Source organism: Tachypleus tridentatus, chromosome 6, assembly GCF_004210375.1.
Source record: "Tachypleus tridentatus isolate NWPU-2018 chromosome 6, ASM421037v1, whole genome shotgun sequence".
NCBI classification, from domain to species: domain Eukaryota; kingdom Metazoa; phylum Arthropoda; class Merostomata; order Xiphosura; family Limulidae; genus Tachypleus; species Tachypleus tridentatus.
In genome coordinates, this window is record NC_134830.1 from 90,028,405 (window position 1) to 90,042,450 (window position 14,046).

At 33.9% G+C, this 14,046-nt stretch overlaps 1 protein-coding gene across 1 annotated transcript in view; it reads right to left on the minus strand.

Annotated features, from left to right (window-relative positions):
• Positions 1-14,046, minus strand: part of LOC143251666 (disco-interacting protein 2 homolog C-like) — a 99,402-nt gene that overhangs the window by 21,027 nt on the left and 64,329 nt on the right. Inside the window, exons 3-4 of the mRNA XM_076502922.1 lie at positions 11,968-12,042; positions 1,799-1,894 (exon numbers count right to left, since the gene is read on the minus strand). Of these exons, the coding sequence (XP_076359037.1) occupies positions 1,799-1,894; positions 11,968-12,042 (171 nt within the window). The remainder of the gene's footprint in view (positions 1-1,798; positions 1,895-11,967; positions 12,043-14,046) is intronic.

Sequence of the window (14,046 nt, forward strand, 5' to 3'; positions counted from 1 at the left end):
ATTCTGTGCATTACATAACTTTTGCTATCACTATAATGACTTCTTGGGAAGAGTACATAACAAAGACACATAATCTTTGAAAAAATGTTATCTTTACAGAATATTACCTGTAATACTTCAGGTGCATCTTAATTACACAAAAACATATATTTTTAAAGAAAAACAGTTTTTATACTTCTAATACTATATACCTTCCAAACAAAGAAATTCCAACCTAAGAAACAGAACATCTTAGAAAGTTTAAAATATTTATGAAGTTTAAATTGTTAAGTAAAATTATCACTACTTACAAGAAAAATAATGTTTGGGTGTGACAGATGGAATAACTGTAAAAATCTGTATCATGTAGACAATTCAGTTGTGCATTAATCTTACAGTTAACAAACCACATAAAGTATGTATTGTATCCCAAACAATTTAAAGGAACAAACTGTGTTTTTTACACTAAGAATTCACCTCACTAAAAGTGAGAAACAAATATGATTTAAACGTGAGCTTGTTTTGATAACTTCCTGTTCATATACATTAAAACTTTCAACTAAAGCATTCAAATAAAAACAAAATTTACACAAAACTAAAACCATCTTAAAAACATTAATTTCTAATACATACAACAGAAATAGTAGCTAATAACATTATCTGTAAATATGAATTATATCTATGTATATACAAACAATAAAATTGTCAATGTTTCTCTTACCCTTTCAGTGTATTTTGTCTAGTTGGTTACCAAAAATTAAAAATAACTACATTCGATCATGAAATCACACCTGATATATTATCAACAATATAATAGTTAATTTGATAAACTCTCAGACTATGTACTGTCTGAACAGTACATCAAACAGAAGGGAAAAAAAAAATCTGAGTACTGTCTACAGGATGTGCTTAGCATTAAATGTCACTCTTCAAGAAAGAAAAAAGGAATTGATAATCATTTTGGTGAATAAACTTATAACAATTGATTCCAAGACATTACACTGATGACTAAAGGAAGGACTGGAAATATCACTACATAAGATTTCCTACACTAGATAAAATGAGGTAGAAAGGAAGCTGGGAAAGACCTATGATGAAAAAAAAACTCAAGTAAACACTAGAGACAGTTAAAATAGCTTTACTCCTGCATAATCAGAACATAAAAATTACTTGATAAATTACTATTTCTTCTTATTATACCATACCAAAATTATTAATAAGAGAACACCTCCTTCAACAGAGTTTATAAGCTCTTTTAATACAAATTGTTAAACTAACCTGCCAAGAGTCTTGAGTGCTTAATGCCTAACTACCAAAAACTTGGCATGACATTTGTACAAATGATATAATGTAGGTTTTAGTAAACAGGTCACCTCACTTGCAGTATTTGAATAGTGGAATTATTCTAGGTTTATTGTGAATTTCAACTGATTTATTTTTCCATTTTGCATTACTTCTGCCACAGAAAAAAGCCTCATATGCTACTCTTGGCATAAATGCCATATATTTGCAACATATTCTAGAATATTAATACCCTTATCTGATGAAATCAAATTTAAATAAACAAATCTCTTTAGTTGAATTTCTAAGCATGTAAAAAAAATTTTACCAAAAGCTTGTGTATCACAAAAACTGAGCTGGAATCATATGGAAAAACATACGAGTCAGACACAATAATAATTTTTGACAGAAAAACAAAAGAAAAAAAAAACCTCTAAGCATAAAATCCTTATAGTACAATGTGCATCACAAGTTCTACAAAACACAATGCCATGCTTGTCACTCCAAACACATGCTAACACAACCAATTTCAACATACCTGAATGGTATCGACTCTCATGTCGAGTGAGTCTACGTTGAGCTCGCCGCTTTGCTCGAGTAGAAGGACTGGCTGCTCCGGCAACAACAGGTGGTGCTGGAGTCAGGTAATGTCAGTCAAACAATACAATCACAAGACCAACAACACAAAGTTAGCACACATACTCTACAGTTATGTATTACAATGTACTATGAAAGTTTAATCAATGACAAGATTTACTAATATTCATCCTAAATTATGTTCACACATGGCAAGAATGTCTAGTTTTACATTTTTATTAAACACATTTAACTAGCATGTATATGGAATTCATTTTTAGTAACTACAATTTCCCAAACTTCTAGCTCAAAACCTAAGAACAAAGTAGGTTAACAATGTTTGAATACGTGCATAATGTCATGTTAAAACCAATTATTATAAAAAAACAATTTTATTTTAATTACTTGGGCTACATATCAGTAAGATATTGAAAAAGGATAAATGGATTAACACATCTTAATTAATTTGAACTTAAAATCTTACATAACATTCAAGTTTAACATGTCATCAAAGGGTAGTTTCTAAAAAAACTTCGCTACAACAATTTTATGTAATATTATTCTTATTTTTTATACTGTTATTTTCACTATTATAAAAACAACATCCTAAAAAATGACTGCAATCATGACCTGCTCACTGCAAAGTATAATACAAAACTTAATTTATTTAACTGATCTGAAATAGCTTTCACATACAATATTTTTAACATATAAAACAGAAATTCAATCATTTTTTGTTCAAATGTTTCTATGCTGGTGTTTCTAATAATGGCTGATCATATCTCACAAGAGCTTTATCACGTTATACCAGCCTAACTATTCTAAATAAATGAATACATTTCTTACATTATCAGATTAACCTTACATAGAGTGAGGTTTCTTGGTTACATACTCGTGCAATGTAAGCAATTCCATGCATATTATCTGCCTTTACAATTTGATATACATGTTACAATACTTTCACTGGGTGCCCAGACTTCGTGCAGTAACAGTTTATTTGAAATATACAACGTTTAACTTTTAGTACATGAACTTATCTAATGTCCTCAATGTTGCATGCATTTTCTTGTCAAAGTCTGATTCTATGAAGCTTCAGTTTTCATTTATGATTCACATTCAGTTAAAGCACGAGCTTATATTTGTTTTAATACAAAATTCACAATAACAGCAGCTTAGTTGAATCTGAGCAGTTGCAAATACTAAAAAATTGGTTTTCATATTATGAAATAAATCTAGGAAAAGAAGAGTTAAGTCATCTGTCAGACGAAACACATTACATTTTCCACACGTCTTTAGAATAAATACATTATGTCTTCTTCTCTTACATGACCCCGCTAGTGCAGCGGCATGTCTCCGGATTTACAACGCTAAAATCAGAGGTTCGATTCCCCCTCGGTGGGCTAAGCAGATAGCCCGATGTGGCTTTGCTATAAGAAAAACACACTGTTCTCTTACATGTTATTTACCAGTGACGTCACACTTCGTCAATATTAGATGGAGGAGGAGCAACGCTGGCATTTAAAAGTTTTGTTTACGTTCATCCAACGCTAACGGGTCTTAATATTGGTCAGAATGTTATTTTATTTTTCTTGTTACTATATTCGTATATTTATTTATTTATATTCAAACATATTTTTAGAAGTACATATTATGCACCTGGATTAATTTATAATTGTCAATACTTTTCTGTTACTTTGACTTTTTTTCACCCGTCAAAACTATAAATTGTAAATAAAATAATGTTAATAATGTTGCACAACTTATGCGTAACCTTTAAAAATGTTTAGGTTTGTCAGTCTGACTTGTCGACAAAGGTCAAGACTATATTTTCTATACAAGTGTCTGTGCAAGTTACTGACTGATGATAATTACAACAGAACACATAGACTGGCGCCACTATCGTTAGGTAAAAAAATGTAGACATATCGTTAAACTCTTCACTCAGTAACTAGCGCACAACAACCCCAGAACTGCGCTATTTGTGCTTCTGTAGAGACCAGATGTCATTGTTGCGGTTTATCAAGCAAAAGCCCACAATTTAGTATCCTTTAGTTCATGACATAGAAGTTATATTTAATGCAACGTTTAATTCAATTTTAAACTTATCCATCGACATTCAATTTATGTGACGTTTTCGTAAAATTAATAGATAAATGTGCCGTTACCGAATAATCAATAAATAAATTTCAGGAGTGTCAAACTACCCTTCTACAAGTGGCTCTTTGTTGAGAAGACCATCTCAGAAATGCTAACACAAAAATCAGTAAATATGAATGCTTATACTGCCAAGAAACAGACATAAAAGCGCATATGAGGAATCAGTGGTGATGACGTGGCGTTTTTTTTCCTAAACATACAGATAAATGAGGACACTTGTAACTGACTTGGCGTGTCCTTGCGATCTGAGAATGACAACAGGGTTACATTAAAGACTCGTGCACTTGTTTTATCAGCCATTTCGCAAGTGACTGAGTGCTGAGTCACTTAAAAGGGTTGTGGCACGGTCGTGTACACTAAAGAGGAGTACTTACACTTCAGTGTGGCAACAAAAAAGTACGAGTTAGTAAACTGAACATTATTGTGCATTATGGTTTACTATTTACCTGCAGAAGTTAACAAAACAAAAGTTCCTTTATTTAACTTAAATGAATATGCATATAACATTAATGTGTAAATAGAGTACATGGACACTCACTTTGTTACAGACTAACCACAGAAGGCTGGTCTTATCACACGAAATTAGCGTTCATACTACACTCGTGAATAACAAAACTGGCCAACCAAAACTTCCACGGTAATTTCATGAGGACGAAACTTTAAATAGTGATTAACAACAAGAACTATATACGCCTACAGACCTCCCCTTAAAGGACATTTATATTAGAAATACAGAATAATATAAACTTGGTGTATGGATGCAATAATGATTCCTGATTACTTTTAATAACAGTAAAAATACTACATCACGTAGTGAAACAAATCAATTTTTTGATATTTTCTTGTAAATGATTGCTAAAAAGCACAAGTTCGATTACTACTCTCAGTAACAGCAACCGATGCTAGGAAGGACTTAATGATTTCCAGGACAAGATTATGTACGCACAACACGAGCAGCTGTTTATTCCTTTATTACCATATGCATTAAAGAAATTTTTAAATCCTTCTGTAAACCCGTATTAACCTATGTTTGCATATTTTAATGAAGTGTTTTCAGTCGCTTTGATAGTGAGACTGTTTACGTGGTTTAATAAGTCACTTTTATTTTATTACTGCATAAACCTGCCACCTAGTTAACGTTTATTCCTTTTCGGTACTTGTCGAATCTATTGATCCTCGTATTACACAATCAGACTGTCCCTTCACCTACATTTCAGATATATAACTAACTACTTTTATGTTATTTGTAGGTAGAACAGTTAATTAAGTATGTCTGGTCTATTCGCTACATTATTCAACATTAAACGCTGTCACTATTCATGTGTCAAGTTATAACAAATGTTGACATCTTAAATTTGCATGAGCCACCAGGCCTATCAAAAGCAGACAACAATTTAAAAGGGGGATGAGTGAATCTGTAAAATAAGTTTAAGTTCTAATTTATTTAATATATGCAAAGAGAATGAGATCTAAACCTCTGAGACATATCCTTACAAAAAATTTAAATCGAAACTTTCAACTGAGCTAATATGACATTCTTTTCTACGCTCGATCTTCTTCGACATACTATGACATCCTAGACAATTATCGAGTAGGGTACAGAGTCCGAGCTGCTAAGGTTGATATAAAGGCATGCTATTAAGTTTGTTGACTGCTAAATATTTCAATTCACTTTTGTATGACAAACAAGACTGTTTAACATATACGTGAAAAAAACTTCCTAATAATTTAAACCAATGGAAGCTCGCAATTAATCAGTGTATATATATATATATATATATGTAAATAGCAGACAAGCCAGTTACTATCACAACCTGGGGTGATCTTCTGAACTGCTGTAGTGTTTGAAAAGTACAGACTTTTTTTTGTTTTTGAATTTCGCGCAAAGCTACACGAGGGCCACTTACGCTAGCCGTCCCTAATATAGCAGTGTAAAAAAGACTATAAGGAAGGCAGCTTAGTCATCACCACCCACCGCCAACTCTTGCGCTACTTTATCACCAACGAATAGTGGGATTGACCGTTACGTTATAACGCCCCCACGGCTGAAAGGGCGAGCATGTTTGATGCGACCGGGATTCGAACCCGCGACCCTCGGATTACGAGTCTAACGCCTTAACCCACCTGGCCATGCCGGGTCAAGTATAGACGTTTCTTAACACATTGTATATTAAATTTAAAAGTGCATTACAATTTAGCAGTTTCAAAATTCATTAATGCAGCAATTTATAAAATACATAATCTACACAAGTTATAAACACATTAAAAATTATCTTTAAGTGTAAGTTTTGTTACAACATAAGCACGGTGGTTCGCCGAGCATCTGCTAGGACAGTGGTTCCCAACCTTTTTTATTCCCCGCACCCCTAAAACATTTTAATATGTTCTTGCACCCCTCACAGTAATTATTTATTTAAGAATAATGGTGAAGGTGGCCAAAACAAATGTTATCTCGCACCTCCTGGAACTCTATCTCGCACCCCTTTGGGGTGCGAGCACCCCTGGTTGGGAACCACTGTGCCAGGATGTTGCTCCATTGCCTTGCGGGTATAAAATTAATTGAGGAAAGTTTCGCATGGGAACTATTTTCTCCTTACTTTTACCCTAAATGCAGACGCACGTGATTCCTCAAGGGTAATTTTTCGCTGGTTTAGTATAATAAGTAGCGTAAGAGTAAGATGAATACCATGTAATTTTCACTTCACAGCAAAATACACGAGAATATTTATCATTTAAAAGACATGTCCTACAGTCAGATTTATCTTGACATTTTATCCTTAGTCTTCGTGAACGAAGACTATTCACAACTAAAACGAACGCCATTAATTTCGTCTTTCTTTAAAACTCACGAAACAAAATTGAATAATTATTCGTCCCATGTAATTCACTCAACTATTACTGGATTTCATAGTTAGTTATTCCAGTTAGTATTTTGTATATCAGAGAAATTATTCAATCTATGCAACAACAGTCTCATAACCCAGTTTGACTGCACACAGTCTTACCTCCTACTCCAACCCTATTATCTTTCCAGTTCATTTATTCATAGCCCGTCTAATAATTTATGTACTAATTACATGTATATATTAACCCAACCATCCTACATTTACCCACCCACCCAAACTAACTCAACTCGATTAGCTACATACGGATTCTGTTTAATTTATAGCTAAACCAGTAATTTTCACTAAGAGAATTATTAACCTATCTATACTGACTACACCCCCACTTATCAACACACCCATTAAAACTCTTATCCAAAGAAATAAAACATATTCCATCATCTTATCTATCTCCACAACAGACCCATCAATATATTCACGTAACAACGAAACTACTTGTATACCGAATCCATCTGCACCTTATTACCTATTCGTCTGCCTCTACGTCATAAACTTGTCGTTTATAAAGCACACACCAGAAATGCTCCCTTCCCCCACATACACTGAGTGAGCCACATTTTCTAGCTACAAAAACAACACATTCTCTCTCACTACCTACTCAGGTAATTACTATACTAAAAACAAAATTTACTAGAAATATAAAAGTCTGACTATGAATTTTTATTTATAAAATTATCTGCACCACTAAACACGCGAAATCAAAACACAATTTACAGATTGCACATATCTCGAGAATTCCCTTGTTTTGCTATTAACAGCAACGTAAAGTTGATTTATTATTTAATACATAAACAATTTCACGGAATTTTCTAATGCTCAGTCTCTACCAGTTTGAAAAAACAAAAGTGAGTAACATCTAAAAGATTATTAAACAAACGAGACTGGAAAACAATGTTACGGTGGTGCTTAGCTTTTAAATATTGTCTTGGTACAAATTAGGGAATATCAATCTGGGATGAGCAACAGGTGACCGCATAAAACCAACTACGAATAGTATAGCTCACGTAGAATTAACAAAAGAACAAGTCGAAGTGTGATCACTGGATAAAAATAACTTATTTACCAAACATACTATCACTCCTTAATATTCTAAATAAAAGGGGAATGGTTTCCTACAGTACCGTAAACGCTGCTTAAGGGTAAATACATATTAGCATACAAAGTTTCCAAAACAATACATACAAACAGTACCCTCATTAGACATTACAAATATCTTACCTAACTGTCGGACTTCAAGTTACAAAGTTGCTGATGCTGCCATAAAAACCAACAAAAGCTAACATGACACATTGCGAAGTTCCTCGTTTACTTATTTCTTCTGTTATTTTTTGTTACCCGTAATAGTCTACAGAAGCAATGATTTAACTAAACAAACTTCACAATACAGGTAAAAACGCAAGGTGCTCTCTAATCTTTATCAACGTAATGACACGTTCTGCGCTGCATATGTTAAATCACCAACCATCTTGGGAATCATAATTTTACACACACTTACTAACAAACTGTTTAAAACTAGAAAATTTTAGCAACGGCCGTTCTTTTCTAGGTTCCGCGGGCGCTGACGGGGGTAGTGATGTCCCAATTTCGCGAGGTGTAAAATGATAAATTCTGGAGGGAAAAAAAGGCTATTTTAGATAAAGCAGGCATTAAAATATCAAATAATGTTCAATCTGTCAAACCGCCATTTTATGTATACTTGATACTGTGACAATATACAATATTTACACATTGTGCCTTAATAAATTGTATACGGTTATCTTTAAAAACCTATATTGTCATCCAAACATTTCTTAACATAGAAAATAGTGCATTACTTTCCTTTCTGAACTATTGTCGATAGCACTGTCAAACGATAAAAAGCTGTGTGCATAGCGTATAAAGTGTGATAACATGGTCGAGAAAACTGCAGGCTTGGTTTTGGAATGCTTCACTTGTTTTATTTTTCACCATATAATAAGCAGCACTTACTACACCTTGTACACAAACATATGTAAGAGCTTGAAAATCAATGAACTAAAAGTGTCATAACAATCCATCATCCAAGTAGATCAACAAAAGAAACATATTATAAGTTTTCTTAACATTTTCAAACAATTTCCGCATATCTGTAGTATACAAACTTTCATGAAATAATACAGTATACATGTTCAGTCGCCATCTAGTGAAAGCAACTGAAGTGAACCTAAGATCCAAGTACTGTTTCAGTTTCAATAGAACTATCTACTTGGTCCGCTTTGAAAAAAAACCAACAAAAAACAATTCCCTTGCGTATGCACAGCCATTATATCCAACATATATACCGTACACAAATAAGCGTTCGAAAAGATACATGTGTCATTCGGTTAATAAATGTCGCGCTAGTTCAATATCAAGCCACTAGAGAGAAGTGTGCATATTGTATTCTACATCCGGAAGATTGGATATTTACAACTTACTATACAGCTAACGTTAAGCTGGTATGTAAATTAACTAGCATATTATCTCACAAAATAAACTGTGTTTGAAACTCTGGTTGCTTATCGTTCAATTATATAAGCAATGCTTCTTTTTCATAAGACTGAATGCAAAGACAAGAGAAATGGCGAATAAAACACGTACAAGGTATTTAGGCTTAGTTTAGTCTTTCTCTTCACTGTCCTTAAAATACTCGCATGGCAACCCCGGTCGTACACTTAAAACTACGACAGAAAATGAGATAGGCGACTGACTACCTTAACTAATCCTTCCATTCTAAAACGCAATTAACTAAGAAGTGTTGAAAAAGCTAGGCATATTAAACTTACATGAGAGAACACGTAAACAGTACGGGGGACCTATATAAATACAGTTCACTAGGATTAAGGGTATTTTCATATATTCTCAAAATCATGTGCCTGCTATAAAACACAAACTTTTGAAATCCATGAGCATAAAGGTAGGTGTACAAACATAAACACCGAGGTTAAAACTTAGACACCAAAGGTGTTTTACACCCTCATCATTACGGGTTGATAACAAGTTATAACTCGAAACTACCGTACTTACGAGGTTAAGGCATGCTTTTGTTTTCATATATGACCTTAATATTTTTCTTCTAATTCTACGAAAAGTATACCTTTTCTACGTCAAGACACTCATATTAATAATTTTGACGTTGCACAAATCCACTGTGCAACATATCCAAAACACTTTTGACTATTGCTAAGCATATTTAGTTAAAAGTGCTCCAAACAGGGTGCCTGGAAGTTATCTAACCAAATTGTTTACTCGTATTTGAGAGCCAGAAGCCTTGAACTTCTGCTACAATGGCTATACTTGAATCCCATTAGACTAACGAGGGATACGCAACACCACTGAAGAGGCAAGGCGACACAGGCCCGACAGGAGTTTCAACACATTAGAAATACTGATATATTTGTTGACATAATTTACGGACACCCTGTACATAACCTAAGCCTTTTAAGAACTGTAATTCTTCTCATAAATGTGGTGTTCAAGGAACTGCATTATGCTAAACAATCTCCTACATAAATAACTCCACGTAAACAATTTATAAATAAACATATATATATAAACTATATAATAATCAATCTCCCCTTTCGTTCGTATAATTAAGGCATGAGTTGGGCACCACATGGAATAACGATGTACGTATACATTTGGACCTGAACCAAATATATCATGTAGATCTTACCGTCGTTTCAGGACGTTAAAAAGTACACGACTATTATTTACCAACTACTTTCACACTCGTTAATTCAACAGAGCTGTATGCAGTTAATACACATAATCTACACAGAAGTGATACAATAACGAAAATAGTCATAAATTGTTCTTAGATAATCTCAATAAAAAAGTATTAAAGCATGCATTTATAAGAATCAACAGATATCTTTTAATACTTATTTTTTCCATCAGTATAATGTAAAGCTATGCTATATGTCATTATACGAGGGCTGATAAAAACATTTTAATACTTCTACTGTTACAAGTGCTAGTACAGAGGCAGTGAGCTTCACTGATGTGTGTACAAAGTACAAACAGTGATCTACCCCACGAACAAACCATTTCTACAGACCTCATACCCCTGTTGCGAAAAACGTGTTCAATGACAGACGTATCTCTTGCCCATGTGGTAAGAAAAGCAATGTGTCTGCATCAAGTTTTGTGTGAAAAATGATACAGAAGGGTTGTTTGTTCGTTTTGAATTTCGCGCAAAGCTACACGAGGGATATTTGTGCTAGCCGTCCGTAATTTAGCAGTGTAAGACTAAATGGAAGGCAGCTGGTCATCACCACCCACTGCCAACTCTTGGGCTACTCTTTTACCAACAAAATGGGATTGACCGTCACATTATAACGCCCTCACGGCTGAAAGGGCATGTTTGGTGTGACGGATGACTCGAACCCGCGATCCTCGTATTATGAGTCGAGTGCCTTAACCACCTGGTTAAGTAATTCTGAAGTTTATATATATATACACACACACACACACAAAATGTCTTCATTTTTGAACTTGAGATATTCTCAAGGCATTCGTTTTACTAAGAATTGTCACAATACTTGTTCTGATGATAGTGTTTTATACTTCTCAACGTTTTGTTGTTCATTTTGGTTTAAGTATATATTTTAAAGTTGATACTACTATTTTGTAACAAAATCATGTTTGAGTGTTATGATGTTTCTCTCTTTATAAAATCTTCCTATACCTTATATATAAAACAACGACATAAACAGACATTTTGATGACGTCCAGGTCAAGTTAATGGACAGAAAGATCGTTCACTCGCACCAGATGGACTTTATATTCTAAACTTCTGGAGAATTAAGATCGTCAAGAAGAAAACTTCTCCCTTGAACCCTAGCTAAGTTTACCACACATTAAACACCCACTCTACACTACACTTAATAGCTCAGTAACCTTTGTAACAGCCCAGCCTACAGAACCGATTCAAATGAGCTTTTATTTCTCTCCACAACATATGTTCAAAGCTTTAAAGGAGTATTTTAATTAGAATTTTTCTCTTCGCCTCTCTGTATGTGTGCACGTGTATATGATACTGAAGAGACCCGTCCCCAGCATGCTTGCTCACCTGCTGCGTGGGTGGGTAGATAAGGACCCAATAACTTTGCTTTCTTCTTCTCATAACCCTTTTGTGTGATATCACCTGAAACGAAAGAAAAAACAAATCAATGTATTAGAAATGTATTATTTCGAATACTTCTAATACGCTTATAATAAATCCGAAAAACTAAACATTTTTAGTCTCAAGGCTTGCACTGACGACTGACAAGCATAAAGAATTATAATGCGAAATAGCTATTGTCAGTTCAATTAAACTATCTCCACAATGAGTTGGTCATTTTGATCATTGTCCCAACCAACTGGTAACCATAAAGTATAGAAACTACAACTTTCAGTGTAGTAAGTTCTGATTAAGAAATTAGCATATAGGATCACCTATAAAAGTTGCAATGGTTTTCAAACGAGACCCAAAATTCGAGCACTTTCGAAGAGTTTACTATTATTCTTCAGAAAAATAACAGCGAACTATTCGATAGCACTCGAGCTTTGTGTCTCGTCTGAAAACCATTTCAATGTAGTAAATGCATCTTCACAAAATTTGGTAAAATTTCGTGAGTATTTTTACAAAAGATTTGTGTAAGAACTCATTGAGTCAGTCTGACTAGTCTGAGTGCAAGGTAATTTTTCATCTTGCAATTTTCAACTTTCATTTGCATAGCTTCAGAAACATCCTAAAAAAGATATAAAGATTTGTCAGTGAAACCTTTTATTTCATGTTATATTTCTCTTCGTAAAGAGCTTCAGTTCTTTGAGTTACGACAAGCAATGATGTTACATTCTTAAAAACGAGTTTTAAACTTTGTCTTAGAAAATAGTAATACTAAAACTATAGATAGAGATATAAAATCAAAATTACTAATTCATGTCTTTATCCAGCGATTGTGTAATGTAACATAAAAATATGCTTGTTTTTTCTTTATTATTCCCATTAAACAATTATATCAGTATCAAAAATATTAAAAGTACCTTTAGTATATGCTACACATCAGTTATGTTAGCATTTATTTGTCATTACCGTTCTGCAATGTCACCGACTTTTTATTATTATTCGCTCTGTTTAGTGCCTGTATGTTTCAAACGACATTAAATCTACTCCTAGCTTGATAAGAATATTAAAAAAGTGATCTCCATGTCATCTGAACTATCTTATATCTGGATTTATTGTGCCTTGTAGAATCTGTGGTACTCAGAAATCGATTATATAGTAACACTAACTCAGCTTAATACGTTCTATTATTGAATAATTCAGTTTAATTTCTTTTACCAATATTTCCTATATGAACAGGGGAGAATGAAACTGCCTACCTAACTTTCTACAAACCAATGAAGTCCTGTACCACATACTTGTTGATGTGAACATCAAGCGTCACTAAAACAACATCGTTGAACTGACGTACAGAAGCTAAATATGCTACATTAAAACAATTCTTGAGTCTGACCACGTCGTTATAGTATATGTCGCCACGTCTAGCCATACCCTATTTGACGACATCCACAGCGTAGTTTCTTTTGAAACAAGCCCAGTCGTAAAGCTATCATGTCTAAAATGAGAACGACAGTTTACCGGCGCCAATTCCAACAGTCCAACTTTTGTCCAGCGACTTCACTGGTATGTCTTCATACGGACAATAGGGCGAATGTCCATTTTATTCACTAGTTACTCGGGGTATTTGGTGGTCAAACGGACATGTCGTGGAAGCGATTTGTGTGTGCATGACTTGAATCGCTTTGTAGTTGAAGGTATTCCTGATCATGTTACATACTGTGGCCTGGGACATGGGGATGGGTTTTGTCACTGACCTTTGTGTTTGTAGATTCTCACTTAATTACAAGACATAATTTGCTAACCACGGCTTAAGAAAGATTTGTCGCACGTGTATTTCTAGACGATCATGGTGCCCCAAATACATTCCTTATTATTTTGTTTTCCAATTCCATTAAGTACAAATTATATTCCCGTTTTGCAAATTTCAAAACCACAATCTGAAAACATCTCTTTCATGAAAGCCAATTAATGTTATATTGTAATGATGTATTCAGTTCCATCGTAACTTTATACTGAATATGGCTGTCACGTAACTTCCGA